The sequence below is a fragment of the Eretmochelys imbricata genome, chromosome 2 (assembly GCF_965152235.1).
Source record: "Eretmochelys imbricata isolate rEreImb1 chromosome 2, rEreImb1.hap1, whole genome shotgun sequence".
NCBI lineage: Eukaryota > Metazoa > Chordata > Testudines > Cheloniidae > Eretmochelys > Eretmochelys imbricata.
The window spans coordinates 258,561,425-258,579,383 of record NC_135573.1 but is presented as its reverse complement, the minus strand read 5'-3'; the positions used below and the strand labels follow the sequence as shown (position 1 = coordinate 258,579,383).

Here is a 17,959-nt window from a genome sequence, read left to right as displayed (position 1 = left end):
TCTGTTTCCTAGAAGAGTTTTCTTTATACTTGTCACAGGAACCGCTCGGGGAAGAAAATTGAAAAAAAATCACATTTCTTCAACGATCATTTCCCTCATTAAGGGCCTTATTTAAGAAGGTCGTTACTTGCTAGGCCAAGGTTGATTTTCAGCTTTGTTAGCTGAACTTTAACCCATTGACATTAATAAAATAAATTTCTCTCTGAGAGCCGCATGTGACAAATGAAATAACATCTCCTAGGAATAGGTTTGAATCTTTGAAAAATACTTTATCTCCATGCCAGTGTCCTCTTGAGCCATCCTCCAGCAGGCAAGAAACCCTGTGAAATGGTTTTGTGACTGATCAAGACAAGTGCATTTAAGCTGAGGGTCAAATATCTGAAGTATTTTTGTGCTCATTAGCTGGAAGTTTGTATGTGATTGAGGAGGATTTATGCTTAGGGATACTTCAATCAGGCCTTTGAATGAGTATGTAACTCCTACATCCATCATGTGCTCTTCTCTTTTGGGTACTTATATGGCCCCCCAGCTCTTTTTAATGCGTTCATCCTCACACACCCCTGTGAGGCAGGGCAATGCTATTATCCCCATATTTACAAGTGGGGAACCGAGGCATGGAAAAGGTTAAGTCACTTGCCCAAGGTCATTCTGGTAGATGAGGGAATTGAACTGGGGTCTCATCACACCCCAGGCTAGCACCCTAACTACCGGGCCATCCATCCTCTTAAGGGTTAAAGTTGATCCTATGCGATGATATTAGTTTCCAACCATTAATAAAGTTCTAGGATAAAATCCTAGTTCCATTGAAACCACTGGAAAAACTCCCAGTGATGTCAGTGGGGCTGGGATTTCACCCCCGGTGTCTCTGTGTTTCTACAATTTATTGCTTTTCCCTCAATAGCTATATTGGCTACTGTGGAGATACTGTGGTAATGGGGCCATAAATAGAAGGATGGAGGGGTGAGGTCTCAGGCGTGACTTTCTCTTTGCCTCTCTCTTCTTAAGGGAACGCAGAGATAATCTGCTATAACTTTAACATTTTGCCCCCTGGGTGCACATGCCTGGCAACCCTTGAAGCCAGTGGCAGGCATGTGCAATACTGAAGGGGCTCCCAGCAGCACAGTACAGCAGGTGGTTTTATAGGGTCACTGCAGCTGCGGCAGCGAGCCCTGCTGGAGACTTCAGGCTTCGTCTACATGAGCTGATGGGTGGGAAGTTCAGCTTCCATAAGGAAAGCAAACTCTGATGCACTGTCCATCCTATAAGATACAAACGAACCTCTTCAGCTGTATGTTTAATGGTACATCTGTGTCCTGCGGCTGAGTTAACATTGCTCCTGGAGTCAGTTTTAACATAGGCAACCAAAAAGTGAGTGGGGCTGGCTGCGAGCGTGGCAGGACTATGGCAGCTGGGAGATGCTATTACTCACCATATCCCTGGTGCAGCCTCTGCTGGCAGAATTCTTACAGACCCCAGGGAAAACTTAAAGCTGCCTTGCCTGGGAGTTCACCGTCCCTGGGGACAAATGCTCCTCTCTGACTGTCTCCCCCTAGCAGTGCAGGAGGGACATGGCACTTGAGGCCAGACTTTCAACTGAGCTTCTGCCTGGACTTACTGTTCATACCCAGAATGTGTATGCACCTGATCTCTGCAGATGTGGGTGCCTGCCATCTGCATTTTAAATATTCCAGCATCTGAACACGAGCAAGTGTAAGAATTTTCACTCAGCCAGTGCATTGGGAGAAGTGGGTTTTGCAGCTGAAAAATCTCAGTCGTATATGAACAGGTATGAGAACCATTCAGTGCTTGCACCTACAAAGTGCGTGTGCAATGTTGTGTATTTACACACAGAGCCCGGAAGTGGAAATTCAAACCATTTAAGTGCTTCCCTAAAGATTCAGGACACAGTTGTCCAAGCATCGCATAATTATTAAATCCAAAGCCAGTTTTTTTTTTCACACTGCACAAAATAGAAGTTCTCTGTGAGGATATGGTCATGTCAGGTTTCAGATTCCAAGCTCAATAGTCTTTTATTGTAGCACTACTCAAGAGGTGTGGTTTACAATTATTTACAAAGGAAAATGTACATGTTTTTACTGTCCTATAACTCAAAAATTGCCAAAGTTTTTGTTCAAACTTTCAGAAAATAAAACAAATGTACTGTAATCACCTTATGAGTACAGCATACACACAAATGTAAATAAAAAACATAAAATACTCTTTCTGGACATTGGAATGTAACACTACTTTATTTCTTAGAAATAACCCACAAGAAACCAAAAACAAACAAAACAGACTGCTCCCTAAGGCAAAGGGACCTACCTTGCCGTAGGCTGGCTCTTTGAAGACTGACTGACTGGAGCCCCAGATCACATGGTTCCCTACAACACCCCCTAGCATGCAAGCAGGACCTGGAAACCCCTTCACTTAAAGTGATAGCTTGTAATTTTTAACACAATTTTCAATACACCCCAAATTCCTTTGGTCCAAAAATAAGCATGGAAAATTTCATCCCCAAAAGTGATTGTTTTCAGTACCTGTGTGTGAAAACAGAAGGTAATGGAATACTGTTATGTATCTTCTCAACCAGTGCCTGCTATAGTGATGGCTCATTCCCTCAGGTGTTCCCAGCTGGTGTCAGGTGCAGATACAGAAGGATAAAATTAACTTCCATTGACTTGTATAGTAAGGCCACTTCATACAATATATGCGTGCTGGAATGGAGAATAACGTGAATGCTTAGGTTGAGAGCTGAGTTCAGAGCTATAAAATCATCCTGCCTCATTGGCTTAATGCGCTGGCAGTGTTTCATACCCATTGTATCCAACCCTGTTGCTATGGGAGGAAGCAGTGAATCAGCACAAGTAGGTAGCCAAGTTTCAGCTGCATACAACACTGTGTGAAATTGAATGGTCTTCTACAGATGTAGCACATGCCATAAGCAAGGAGGTGATCCATTGTTTGTCACTTCACGCCCAGATTTGTGGCAAGTTTGTGTCTAGGTGTCATTTATTCCAGCTCTGTTGAACCCCATGAAAGTTGTCAGTAATGCAAACTAGCCATCAGCATCAACACAAGATTTCAGTAGCCATCCGGGAGATTCCCCCCACCCCTGCATCACCTCTCAAATGATCATAAATGTGTTGTAACAAATACATGTGGATTCTAAGCCCTTTGTGAACTATCCTATTGTTAACTTAGGTACTGGTAGGTTTAAAGAAACTCTTGGCATAAACTTCCATTATTTAAAAATACTAAAAAAGACCCAACCTATTCTGTCCTAGCAACTGCTTCAGTGATTTTTTTAAAGGCATTTTCAGCAGCATGTAAGCATTTGGGCTCTTGGTTTGCTCCTTATTCCCACCATCCATGCTGCACAGCTGTGTAACAGCTGGGCTGACCTGGTGCCATATGATGAAGACAAAAGGACAAAAGGAAGGATGGGGGTAAAGAGGAGAAAGGTGAGATGAGGAGAAGATGATGCAGTTGCTTAGCTTTGTCCTGTGTGCATTTTAATGAATTGTCTATTCTTTATTTTATGCTTATCTAATTGTCAGTGTCTCTCTCATAGGCTATAGCCTGCAACAGACAAAGGGGGGAAATGTTGTCGTTACACAACGCTTTTGTGTGGGGTGGGGAGGTGGATGAATTTATATACAATAAAACGGTTTGTACTTCAAAGCCATGTAGTTTCCTCTCAAGGTGCCACAGGATTATCTGGCGTATTCCCCAAAGCTAGAATAGACATGTGCTGTTTTGCACAGCCCTTAAGGCTATATTTCAAATGAACGTGAAATTGAATTTAGGAACTCATTTCTCGGCAAGGACTTCAAACATTTAATGTATTGGTACCCCTTCGGGAGTGGGGAGGAGGTGTGTGTGAGAGAGAGTTACTTTCACAGCACAGAATGGTGTCCGGTCCAGTGATGTGCTGAGCAGGAGCTCTGTAGTTCTGGTAGGTGACACAATGCTTTTAAAATAAGGAGACCGGACGAACTGGCAAGTCATTCAGTGGAGGTCTGACAGGGACTAGATGATATTATTATCTGCTTTCAGAGAAGTCAGTGAGGAGAAAGCAATTATATCAGAGGGGGGAACAAAAAAAACAGAGTGACTGGAATCTGTATTGTGTTAACTCTCATTAACCAAATGGCGGCCTTTGAGACATCCAGAATGTTTGGGCAAAAAAGCAGAAGCAGCTTCGGCTTCATTCTGAGCCCGCTCAGGCCAGTTTTGTGCCAGCGTAACTCCACGGACTGCCATGCAGTTACTCCTCCTTTGCACCCATGTTCCCAAGTGGAGATTCAGACTCTTGCTGTGGGCGGTTTGTTTTCTAAAGGACGGCTGGCTGGGCCCGAACAACGCTCAATTAAAGCTGAAATCAATTCAGACAAAGTTCATGTGTTGTTTTCCCAGCCTCACTGAAATGTTGTTTTGTCCCCACTTGTGGCATCTCATGCAGCTGACTGCGAGAATTTTAACAACCAATGGGAAAGCCAGCTGGCCTGAATTCAGCCTGCGTGACTGATTTGTTAGGAAGGCCACAAAGCTTGATCCAAATCCTGACTCGTTGAGTCGTTTGCTTTTTATGCTACTGTATAGGAAGGCAGCACGTAGGAAGAGTCAGTGGCTCCAAAGGAGTTAGGCCTTGTCTACACTACATATGTTTTGCTGGTGTAGCTATGTCAGCAGAGCTCCATAGTGTAGACAGGGCATATGCCAACGCAAGGAGGCTTTCCTGCCAGTGTAGGACCACTGCCTCCCTGAATGACGTTAGTTATGCTGATGGAAGCACTCTTCTGTCGGAGTAGTTGTGTCTATGCTGGGAGTTTTGTCATCATAACTATGTGAGCTAGAAGGTGTGGTTTTTTCACACTCCTGACTGACAGCTATGCCATCAAAACTTCGCAGTGTAGACCTGACCTTACTCCCAGTTTACACCAGTGTAAGGGAGAGGGGAACAAGGCCCTAGTATGTATAGTAACAACTTTGTAAACTACATGACACACTCCAAGTTGTGGTATTAGGCACCCAAACTTTCACTAACATTTTTGCACAATTTATTTAACCTCCTTTTCATAAGGCTGTGAGAGATATGGCAATTTCCTGCAGTATCCGTGGGAAACCTTACTGAATTGAGTTTAAGTATGTTCTGGGTCCGTTGTATTTAATGAACGGTCTGTGTATTCTAATGGGTGGGATTGTATGTAAATTCTGTGGGGGGAGATGTGTTGTGAACCCTGGGAAGTGTTCTGAACTTCAAAGGACTGTACTGAGAACAATGTACCAGATGTGACTGGACTCTTGGGAGAAACAGTATCAAGCTGTTTGCTTCTGGAGTCTCTAGGGAGAGGTGAATGCAAACCCCTTACCTCCTGGCTATGCAAAAACCAACCTTTTGAAGCTATGATCTGAGGATGGGACCGCTGTCTGCTGATCATCTGTTCCCAGAGTCTCAATATCAAAGGTCCAACTGCATAAAAGAAAAACTAACCTATTCATGGGGGTGATAGTTCGGAGCTCAGGCTGTTAAGAACTTGTAACCACAGATAAACTCTGTGGTGGGGTTTGAAGGAATGACTCCTATCAGAGCCCATGTTGGAGTTGGTGGGTGATCTCTGGTAAGCTAGTTAGCATGCATGGAAGTTTTATTGTTTTTAATGTTTTCTCTGTAATGCTTTCACCTTTAGTATAAATGTGCTTGCTTAGGAAGAGCTGTGTGGTAACTTGTAACTGCTGGCAATTGCAGCTGTTCATAGCCTTTGGAGAGAGAGCAAAGCACAGACGCTGGCCTGTTTACGCTGTCTGATTTACTGGGAATATCGCCGTGAAGGCAGCGAACTGTGCAGACTGGAAAAGTCCCAGTCAGGAAGGAGAGAGACAAAGGTCTCTGCTCAAAAGAGGTGACAGCTACGGAACCAGGAGCCTGGATGGCGTGCCCTCGAGGGACTGCAGAGGGGAGACACAGGCACAGGCAAAAATGTACCTTATTTTTAAGCTTCTTTTTTCTGTGTTCTTCACAGTCCTTTCCTGTCTTACTGAGTGTGGCAAGTTATCTATTCTGCAAAGCCCACAGAGACAGAATTCATTATTTATCCAGAGAAAACGCTCTCATTTAACATCTATACCTAGAAAGCTACCACCGTGGGTGGTTTTTTTTTGTTGTTGTTGGGTTTTTTTGGTTAACGTGTGCATTTATTTATTTATTTCGGTCCCTATTAGGAAACGCCTACAGAGAATGCATGGGAAATGGGACATGGGCTTCCAAGATCAACTACTCTCAGTGCGAACCTATTCTGGACGACAAGGTCTGTATCTCTCTTTCTCTCCATTTTTCTAGGTGTTGTCATTTTTATCAGCATACTGGAAAAGAAGGAGGGTCTTGTGGTTAAGGTGCTAGTCTGGGACTCGGGTGATGAGGATTCTATGTCCCAGTGGGACCTTGGGCAAGTCATTTACTGTATGTGTCAATTAAAAACGGGGAGGGTATAGTACCACTCCCATTCTTTGGTTATGTCTGCACTGCAACCAGTGATGTGACGTCAGCACATGTAGACGTCCTCAAGCCAGCTTGCTCAAATAACAGCACTGAAGCCACAGCAGCACCGAATAGCCGCTCGAGCCCATATCCTGAGTCCTGGGTGGGTTCAGGGGCGTGCATGGGAATTTAAATGTGAACGTTTTTGGAGGGGCACATTAAACACACACTAAAGAAAGGTTCACGTGACACCACCACCCCCAGATTTCTCAGGACGTCTCTAACAGGGACACCCAGGAGCAGCTCCCCCGGGCAGCAGCACTCTCCCTGTCTCTGCTGTCCTGGGAAGAAGGAAACAGCAGAGCAACTGGCTGTCGGCTGAGCTCCTCCTCCCTATGCCCCTACATCTACAGCCTGCTGCTTTTCCTACCCTGCTGCTGCAGTCCCAGTGCTGCTGGCTGCTTTGCAGAGCCCTGCTGAGGTGAGTGGGGCGGGAGGGGTGGGTGTGTGAAGGCAGAGGCAACGAGGAACTCCAGCAGGGGGTGAGGAGCTCAGCTTTCTCCCTCCCCAGGCTGCAGGGACACATGGAGATTTTTTTTCAGGGGCAGGGGAGACCATGCCCTTGCTTGCCCCCCTCTCTGCACACCCCCTGGGTGGGTTTGTGCAGCCGATGCTGCCACGGCTTCCCTGCCATTGTTGCTCAAGCTAGTTCAGGAGTGTGAACACGTGCAGCCTAGACGTACCCTCAGTCTGTCTGGTCTGCTTAGACTGGAAGCTCTTTGGGGCAGGGACTGCCTCTGACTGCGCGCTTGTGCAGTCCTTAGCACAATGGGGCCTGAATGTCGTTCGGGGCCAATACTGCCACTGTAATACTGTTGTTACTATGACTGCTGAACTAATCTATTCACTGCTGCCTGATGGGTTTTTACCGCCTGGTCCCGCAAGGTACATGGCCTCTTTCATTCCCAATCCTCAAGCTCATTTTATCATCAGCAGACACAGGGAGAGCCCACAGTAATGGAGTCCTGTAACGGAAGGGTTGGACTGCACCTGCCTTTAGCAGAGCCAGCACACCCTGTAATACACGAGAGCTTACGGAAAGGTTATGCCTCTTTGTTGAATTTTACGGACTCTTTCAAGAAGGCTGGAAGCTTTGTGGGAAATCCTGTGTTCTCAGATTGGCAGCCTCGCCTCGTAGATGAAAGGGAAGTTCACCTTTGCACAGAGCACAGGTTCAGCGCCCATGTGCTAATTTAATCCTTTTTGTTTCTCCAACTTGTAGTTTGTAAGTGGTACCTAGGCTTTGTGCTAGCTCTCTGCCCAGGGGTGAATTTCACTTCAGAAGCACAGGGATTTACGGATACTACTTTGTTTTTTCTCTCCTTTCCTGGAGAGGTGCGAGGCCCTTTACAAACATATGCCAAGATGAAGTCCCACCCACCTGAAGAGTTTATAATCTAAATTAGCCCTCATTCTAGCAAAGGAGAGGGGGCAGGGAGGGAAGCACCAAAAATATCTGGCTCATGTTCAGAATTCAGTTGTTCATTCCAACTTTTTGCTTTCGTTTAATGTGACTTGTGTGTTAAGGTGGATTAAGAGCAGGTGTGAAAGCAAGAATAGACTGCACAGGACTCGCCGTATTGCCAACCCTAAGTATTCAACATTCATGAGTCAGACAGAGCTCCCAAAATCCTGAGAGTGCCTTAGAAACCATGATTTGTTTAAAAACATAAATAATGGGCTGCTTTTCATTTCCCTGTTGGTTGGTTTCCGAGCCTTTAGAGTACCCTCAGGTCACGTTTTTCAAGCTCTTCCCTGCAACCCTGTGGGCTAGACACTTACATTTATTTTAAAAATGAACCCTGAGCGTCTCTCACATCCCATGACTCCAGGAACGGGGGCCTGAAGAAAAGCATTGCATGTTGTGAGACCTGCTAACGCAGCAGGAGAGGTGTTAGTGGTGGTAAGCTCGGGAAAGGAGGTGAGCTTTAAGGCAGAAATTGGAGCTGGCATGGGAGAGTATGTCTGTCGTGCCATCACAGGGGGCGATTTGCACTAATAGTGCAGTCACGACCCATGACTTTTGTAGACCTGTCCTGAGACTGACTGGCGCACTGGACGGGGGGGACAGTTCAAGGCATCGAGGGTGGCATAAGGAAAAATCAGTCACCAGTGAAAGGAGACAAGGGACTCATTAAGGTTTAAAGGAGTGGGTAGAGCCTAGTGCACCGGGAGAGAGGGTAGGTGGGAACAGATGTTCAGATGGAGGCGGGAACAAAGCCTTGAAGGTGATTTTAGTGCAAGAAATATGTTTCCTTTAACTTAGGTCAGGCAGGTGTGGTGCACTCAAGCCCAAATACTAATGTTTGCTGTTCCTGTCCAGGGAAACACATTCTGAACCCACTTCTCCTTTTTCTTGCATGACTTTGAACAATTAACATCCTCGTAAAGGCAAATGCAGATGAGCTTTGTTTGCAGGGGTTGGATAGGTGTTGCCACTGCAGTAGGGGATTTTCTCCTTTGCTGTTTGCTTTAAAATCCTACAGCTATGATAATACGGTAAAACTTTTTAAACCTATTCCTTAAGTATATGAAAGCTGTGATTTCCCCGCCCCGCTCCCACTCCCCAGAACTTTCTGTGTTTGCAGAAGCTTAAAAACTCATTTAGTAGATCCTTAAAGGGTTATGACAAACTTTACAAGTATTAAAGTTTATGAATATTCCTGAAATACCTAACCGGCGCTCAGATGTCAGAATAAAACTTGGGTTGATTTGTGAAAAAATGTGTTCCCCACAGATTCCTTGTAATCCTCTTTTTGATTAAAAGTGAGGTGCACCCACATGCATTCCCTATTGTTACTGAATAATCATAACAGATGCCACAGATTGGCGAGTTGGTGCCAAGTGACCGCATCCATTAATCTGTTTTTAATATAAAAAGGTGCCATTTTCAGACCTGGATGCTTAGGCTAAATCCTTATCGTCAAAGCAGGCTGGGCCCTGATTCTTCAAATGTGACTGGTGCACCAGGAGCAGAACTGGAAACCCTCAGAGCCAAAAGCAGAAGCTGCTACAGCTTTTGCTAAAGCTAGCTCCTAGCTGGGGCAGTAACAGACACAGGGAGCAGCGGGGAGAGGGGTGGCCTTTAGCACACACTCACGAGGGCGTTCCACAAACACACATGCTTAACTTTTCTCTCAGGAATAGTCCCATTGAAGTGGGGCCCCTTATGTATATAGGGATGGCTAGCGCATCATACTCTGGCCACTCAACTTCCAAATTCCCCCTGGGTGATGGGCAGTGCCCCTCTCCCTGCACTTTTGGGTGACCAGGAGTCCTTATCAACTGATGACTGTTCGGTAGCATCCCGGGAAGTTGATATATGGTTTTAGCTCAGCAGGTTTGCACCTCATGGAAACCTTCCCCATACCTGGCCCAAAGTAACACTCTCATTCGCAGGCCGTGCGAGAGTGCACAAGGCGCTGTAAAAGGGGGACTTTCTGTGGCTGCACGTGCACAGGGCATGTCTGGTTTTGATCTGCATACCCTTGGCGGGCGACCATGTTCTGACATTGCTGAGAGAGAAGGGATGAGAAGTAGCTGCTTTAGGAGACAGAGCAGGAGCCAACAAATGTGGCTGTGTATCAAAATGGGATGTCAAAGCCCCCAGGAGCTTAAAGGAATATTTTGGGAGAAAATACAGAAGCCTTGAGTTAGCATAGACAACTGGGCTCCTAGTTTCCTTTGTCTCACAGGTCAATTCAAACCAGCCCTTCAAGGGACTCTAGAAAATTTGTGTGTTGTGTGCAGTAAGACCAAGGCAGCAGACAGCGTCAGCACTAACAGTCAGGGCTCCTAGACATGATAGTTCAGTGCAGGTACAGGATGAAATCTAGACTGACCAGACACTCTGCAAAGCCTGCAAAGGGGTTCAGTAGGGAATCTGCTAGAGATACCTGCCCTTTCTGCAGGAACTATCTGGGGCTCAACCAGCAGAAAATGAGATCAGGGTGGGGAGATGTGCTCAGTTAAGAGGAGCTCGGTTACAGGCAGATGTTGAGTCATTGGCCATGATGGTTTGGAGAGATTAGGGAATCAGACTCCAGCTGGGACAGGGAGAGTCTCTTGAAGGAAGAAAGGAGTCTTGCTTTTATTTGAACTCTGACTGTAAAGAGACCATTTGGACCAGCCCTGTGAATCCAAGACTCTGAACTGGTTGTCCTGCACCTGGTCCCAGTTTAACTGATAGAGGCTGACTTGAAACAATGTTGCTATATGTGCAGCATGACCACGTTATCGGTAATGATTGTCACTATGTCATATCAGCCAATCGGTCCCATTCTAGTGTGTGTAGCATGAGCTGTTCCTATCTGGTCGACATGGCTGATAGGTCATGGCCATGTTGCTCTGTGTATCACGTGACTCTTTATCCACTTGTTAGTGTTAGGAGCTGCCTCATGAGCTAGCAGCAGGATTTTATCCTGGTAACTTCAGAAGTGCAAAACTGACATCAGCTACTTGAACTGAAGACATAATCTGTCTGGCAGCAGCAGTAGATTGTTATCCTCTATGTGAGCAAGACATTGGGAAGGGCGGGTTGGGGCTGCAACATAGGGTTTACAAATGTGGTACATTAGCAGAGCTTTCATTGGCTGCTGGGTGGGTTATGTTGTCTGTAGGAAAAAAATTGTCAGCCTTTCTGCAGCACTGGTTCTGTTGCTCCCGTTTCTACACATGATGTAGGGTGACCAGACAGCAAATGTGAAAAATCGGGACGGGGTGGGGGGTAATAGGAGCCTATGTCAGAAAAAGCCCCAAATATCAAGACTGGCCCGATAAAATCGGGACATCTGGTCACCCTAACATGATGTGAACTCTAGCATAGGCGGACAGTGGGTGGCTTTCCCATCACAGCAGCCCAGTGTTGTACAGGCACTAATATCATGCGTCTCTCTACGGGTTCTGAGTTTGCCTTGGGGGAAAAAATCACCGACAGCAAAGGTGGTCCTTTTTCCTCTCCAGTGCCAGTGTTTGAAAAGGGAGTTCCTATATCCGATGAAGCGAGCTGTAGCTCACGAAAGCTTATGCTCAAATAAATTGGTTAGTCTCTAAGGTGCCACAGGTACTCCTTTTCTTTTTGCGTATTCATAAAGTTTGTCTTCAAACCTGTAACTGTAACTGTAATATGTGCAAAGTTAAAATAATAGGCATGACGCAAATGAGATGAGTAATATCTAATTTACAATGTAAGCTCTTCTGGGCAGGAGGAAATATTATATTATTTCCAGAAAGTGCTTAGCACTCAAATGGCATTTAAGCAAAAAACTTACAAACTCAATGAAAAATTGGAACAAAAGGAAAATGTTTCTCTTTATTTTAAAATTTTTTCAGTGGAAAATCCTTGCTGGTTTTCTACCAGTGCTACTGTTCATTTTAATACTGCATTCCTAATACCTGCTAGCATGGGGTATGGGCTGCTTTTTTCTGACTGCAGCTCACAGACTGTCAATCTTTTATGTATTTATTGTCAGAATTAATTAGTTAAACACAAAACTAATCCCCTTGATTTCAATGGGCGTATTAATGTGCTTAAAACTAGACCCATGTCTGCAGGATCAGGGCCTAGCTGATTTATTCTTACAATACCTGTGACAGAGAGAAATGTACATTAAAGTTTTCCTCAGAGCAAGTCTCTTTCAAAACTGGGTGTAGAATTTGGGGGCTCCCAGTCCTGTGCTCAGATCACCAGATTCCAGCTCTTTCAAATCTTTATGAATTAAAATACAAGCTTGAAGGATCAGGCACTTAGTTTGCAAAGTGCTTCAGTGACACAGAATATTATTTATTATTATTTATTTTTATGAGACAACTTTAACCATTAGAATTAATATTAGGGAAACCAGCCTGACCTTAACACTGGCTACTGAACAAATAATATCTGGACATCTAACAAAGAAAATTAATTTTGCTGTCTCGTTTCCTGTCGGAATCATGAGAAGTTTGTCTTTCCAGAGTTTCCCATGCCTTTGACACCCTGGCTGGCTTTAAGATGTGAAGATTTAAGCAGTATAAGCCAGGTAACACTGAATCCTATTGAAATTCCACAGAAAAGTTCTGTTTGGCCAGATCTATATGGAAAAAATTCCAAACTGAAACATATGTTGTGGTTAGAAGAACTGCATTTTATGTCTGGACAATATGCTTGGCTAATCCATAAACTGTAGCCCTTGGGTTATTATAATAACATCATCTTAAAATCAAGAAAAGTAATTATAGTTTCCTAAACTGATTAACTGTTCCTTAATGTCAGTGCTCAGAGACTCATGCTGATTTAATCCTGTTATCTCTTTACCTCCAGAGGAAGTATGCACTCCATTACAAGATTGCTCTCATCATAAACTACCTGGGGCACTGTATATCTATAGGAGCGCTTATTGTTGCCTTTATGCTTTTCTTGTGCTTGAGGTGAGTAATCTATTCATATTTGGTTAATTTTCTTGGGTGTGTGACGATCTCATGTTACTCAGTCTCTCTGATAACCTCCCCCGGATTGTGTATGGTGTTGAAAAACTCTATAGATCTAATTCTTCTCACTGTGTATGCAGTTTCCACTGATTAGTGAACATATAATACATCAGTGATGTGCTACTGCTCTGAGGGCTAAGACCCCTATTTATATTCAGAAGTAAAACTGAATGATTTAATGCTACAGCAGAGAACCTGTGAATGCAAAGAACACTTGATAAGGGAAGGATACGTGAGCTGGTATTTGAGTGGGTCAGCTTGCAAATTGCTATGCAAATGCATGGAAATGAGGCGTGTTACATGCTAGCCGATGAGTAAGGGCCTGATCCAAAGTCCTCTGGGGTTAGTGGGAGTCTTTCCTTTGACTCCAGTGGGTTTTGGATCAGGTTTTACTTGTTCCATCACCCCCGTTAGATGGGATGAAAACTTGCTAAGTGTTTGGGATTGTCACCCCCAGTGACCAGCCTGCAAAGAATAAACCTTGATCCTAATTGCAGCTCCCCTGGCTCTTGTACTGGCTCTCAGAGGAAGCACTATACATTGACACTTGAGAGAGAGATGCAGGAGCCTGCCCGTGAAAAGGAAGGGAGCCTCCCACTCAGGATCCTGGGACTGGACTAAATCTCTGTTTTGGTCACATGTGTTGTCCTTTGACGAAAACCCTTGCTAGCACCATCCGTGTTCATTTCTGCTAAGTCCCTCCACCAGCCTAGCCAGCTTTCTGAATGGATGTGCGCATAATCATCTGCATGCGGTCAGGAGCTGCATGTGCGAACTGGGCGTGAGCCAATTAACTCAGTGGAGTCTTTCCATTGACTTCAGTGGATCAAGCCCACCAGGACAACTATCAACTTCCTTCACCTTTTACAGTGCTCAGAAATTATCCTTCTCCCATTGAAATCCTTAGGAGTTCACCTAAATGGGGACTGTGCATAAACTGAATAAGGACCTTTGGATTTCTCTTCTGTGTAGGTTCTTATACCACCATCATCACTGGGCAGCCAGGGCCCCAGACTAAGGGGAGGTGAGTCACTGAAACCAGATACGAGCTCTGCTCTGGGAGCTGGGAGCAGGAGAAGTTACTACCATGAGAGCAAGGCCCGGGGAGAGGATATGGGACTTCTGGGGGACACATGTGCTGGGGGAGAAATAGTTGAAAATTACCACTGGTTAATTTTACGTCATTGACTGTTTTCAACTGGGAGCCATAGTTGTATGTGGTTTTTGTAGGGATTATGTGATGGACATGAAGGGATGCAGATGGCGTGAGTTAACATTGCTGCAGAATTTGGCCTATCATATTGCAGAGCCTACTCAAGGCCCTGCTTTTGGGCCACCCTACAGAGAGCGACAAATGTATCAACATCTGACCCATCATCTTCCCCTGCCCTTCCCTCCCACCCCCAAAATTCTTTCATGGAACATCCATACTTGAGTAGTGGAAGAAAAAACATTAACGTCCAATATATCTGAGAGCTCTCCAAGAAGGGAATCTGACATTTCAACCTTCCAGACTCTTTCTTTATTGTTTCGATATCACTGATCACCATAATGTCTGGGCACCTTGCTTAATTTATAGCTAATAAAAGATGCAAATAATTCATTTTAACTGCATTCCCTTTCTGAATCTAAATCTTTTATAAATGCCTAAGTAAATAAGGAAGGCTCAGTTAGATAATTATTTATAAATGTATAATTTGCCTAGCTTCTAATATAGAAGTAACCTAGTTGCTCTCTTCTAAATTAGTTTTTTGCCTTGTAAACCTTGAGTGCAACCCTTAAGCCCAGCAATCAACTTCAGGGTTTTGAATTAAAAATGATGGCAGTATTTTAGTGGGTTCTGTTCTCGATAGTCTCTTATACCATGTTCATCACTGTAGTATCTGCTTCCTTTATAGATGCCATGAATTAATATATTACCTAATACTAAAGTGTCTTAAAATGATCATCCAGTGTACCATACAGCACATATCTGGGTTATTTTAGTATCAAAAGTCCCTACGAACATTGCGCCAGATCCTTGGAGGGGAGGGATAACTCAGTGGTTTGAGCATTGGCCTGCTAAACTCAGGGTTGCGAGTTCAATCCTTAAGGGGGCCATTTAGGGATCGGGGCAAAAATTGGGGATTGGTCCTGCTTTGAGCAGGCAATTGGACTAGATGACCTCCTGAGGTCCCTTCCAACCCTGATATTCTATGATTCTTGGCTGGTGTAAATCAACATTAAGCTCCATTGATCTCAGTGGTGCTGCCCTCAGAGCCACTGAGGATTTGGTCCATTGTCCATGATCCAGGTTCCTGTTGTGCAGCAGTTCTTTTTTTTTTTTTACCCCCAAATTATCTCACACATTTTCCCTAAAAATTTATTCTACAAGCAAAACAGCAATGGCTTTTTTCTGGGGGGTTTTATCTATTTATTTATTTATTTATTCTGGGTGTATGAGGGCACTGATTAGATAGGAAAAATAAGGGAACTCAGAATATTCTTTCATAAAATAAGCAGGACTACATGCTACAAACAGCAGTAGAACCATCAGCCAGAACCAGACCTAATCATTTCTAGCTGTCTTTCTCTTCTCCCCTTCCCCCTCCCAAGCCATGTCCTTAGCTCTGTGACCCTCCTTACTCTGGCATGCCTGCTCCCAAGCCATAGTTGCCATGGAAGGAAGGCTCCCATGGATGGGGAGTACGCTGTGGAGCTGCTGCTCCATCTTCTCACCCCAAGTCTGTCAGCTCTTCCTTTGCTCTGGCAGGGCAGGTAGAAGGGAGCATCAGTCCCAAAGCTAGTAGTGGACTCACAAGTCATTACTACCTGATGACTCTTTAATGGCCTGTGTGAAATAGGGCTGGGGACTGCCAAGTGAGTACCCAGTGAACCAGATGTCCCTATCCGAGATGCCAGTGCTCTAACTGGCAAAGAGGTTAAACTACCGTCTCATTCCTTAAGGTGGTCCCTCAAGGTCCCGGCTGAGGCAGCGCCGGGTAAACCTGTGCTGTTTTATGGGCAGAGCAGCGGACCTCCTTCCCTGGTGCTGCCAGTCTGACATCTGTTCACGAGGAATAATAGCCATTTAAAAGAAGCAGCAGGCTCTCTCCGCAGGGGCCAGGTGCATTTGTTCCATGCTGCTCGTCTTCTGCAGTGTGCTTTGGAGTATGACTCATTGCCGATTGCATGGTGCCTTGCTACCACGTTAACGCAAAGGCTGCATATTCTAGGCACGGATATTAAAGGCCTAAGTCATCCCTCTGCAGACACAGATCCTACCCACACATAACTAAGTGCAGAAGCCATTAAAGCTGGGTTTTTCCACTAGAGGAATCCTTTTAGAAGACAGCATTCATGCAAAAAGAAATATAATGAGTTGGTATGTATCCCTTTGCTGTTGATCAGAAGGGAAAATCTCCTAATTTCCACTCATTAAAATGTGGTTAATAGTACCCTGAACCGTGGTGTGATGGTTCTGCTAAGCAGGTGACGACAGTTGCCGTCAGCCCCTTTCCCCGCTGCACATCCCCTTCCTCCTGGCGAGGTGAGGGGAAAGATCCTGAACTGGGAAGTGGCCAGGCTCTGAGACCATAGGGTTGCCAAGCATCTGTTTTTTGACTGGAACCGTTAAAAGTCTGGTTAGCAGCGCAGTGTGGGCCCGGGGCTAAACTGCCTGACCTGGCTCCGTGTGGCTCCCGAAAGTGGCCGTCAGGTTCCTGCAGTTCCTAGGTGCATGCCATCCCTAGGGAACCACGACCAATGGGAGCTGTGGGGGCAGCACCTGCGGGTGCAAGGGCAGCATGCGGCGCCTCCCTGGCCGCCCATGTGCCTAGGGACCACAGGAACCTGGTGTCTGCTTCCTGGGAGCCACGGTAAGCGCTGCTGGGACCCAACACCCCCTCCCACACCCCAACCCCCTGCCCCAGCCTGGAGTCCCCTCCTGCACCCAAACATCCTCCCTCATACCTCAACTCACTGCCCCTGCCTTGTGTCCCCTCCTGCACCCCAAACCTCTCATCCCCAGCCCCACCCCAGAACCCACATCCCCAGCCAGAGCCCTCACCTCCCGTACTCCAAGCCCCAGGCTGGAGCCCTCTCCTGCACCCTGAACCCCTCATTTCTGGCCCCACCCAGAGCCTGCACCCCCAGCCCAGAGCCCATACCCCCCCCCCCACTCTCCAACTCACTGCCCCAGCCCGGTGAAAGTGAGTGAGTGAGGGTGGGGGAGAGTGAGTGATGGAGGGAGGGGGGATGGAGCGAGCGCGGGGCGGGACCTCGGAAAAATGGTGGGGCCTCGGGGAAGGGCGGGGCAGGGGTGTTCAGTTTTGTGCGATTAGAAAGTTGGCAACCCTATGAGAGCAGCAGCTTCCCGGGTAGCCAGGAGCTGGAGAGAAGCTGAATTCGAAGCAGAATCCTCAGGAACCATATGCAGAGCTGCGTGTGGACCAGGCGGTGACTGGGTGCAGGTCTGCGTGGGACTTGCGGGGGAGCAGCAGCGGCTGCGCAAGGAGCCAGTGGGGAGGGGCCCCAATGAGAGAGACTAACTGGGCCTGGCTTAGAAACCCGCAAGCTCCTCTTTGTTTGACTGGAGACTGGACTGTTGCGGGCACCCAGGCACTCGGCCTGAAGAGTCCCATCTCCACGGGACTGCCATAGGGGCCCAAACCAGAGCCGCTATTGCTCACCTGGAGCTGTAACTGTTTATGCCTCTGTGCCAGGGTATTTGCACCTTTCCCTTTCCTACCAGCCCTGGTAAATGACCCTTTCCCTTCACAATGTGTCTGAGTGGTTTTGGGGACCCAGCAGGGCTAGCACCTACGATGCTTGCCTTCAAGTGGTAGTACACCTGACATGTGACGGGCCCCCTAAGGGGTTTGGCAATCATTTAACTCCCTTGTAATATGCTTTCCTTCCTGTAATACCAGGATGCTGTGAAAGCTTGCAGCTAGACAGCTGTCAGTGACCATTATT

General features: G+C 46.1%; 1 protein-coding gene across 2 annotated transcripts in view; it reads left to right on the top strand.

The window, feature by feature from the left end:
• The window catches only part of CRHR2 (corticotropin releasing hormone receptor 2), a 255,839-nt gene that overhangs the window by 145,504 nt on the left and 92,376 nt on the right, over window positions 1-17,959 (top strand). For both annotated transcript variants that reach the window (XM_077809521.1, XM_077809522.1), the window contains 2 exons: window positions 6,223-6,308; window positions 12,837-12,943. In XM_077809521.1, the coding sequence (XP_077665647.1) occupies window positions 6,223-6,308; window positions 12,837-12,943 (193 nt within the window). The remainder of the gene's footprint in view (window positions 1-6,222; window positions 6,309-12,836; window positions 12,944-17,959) is intronic.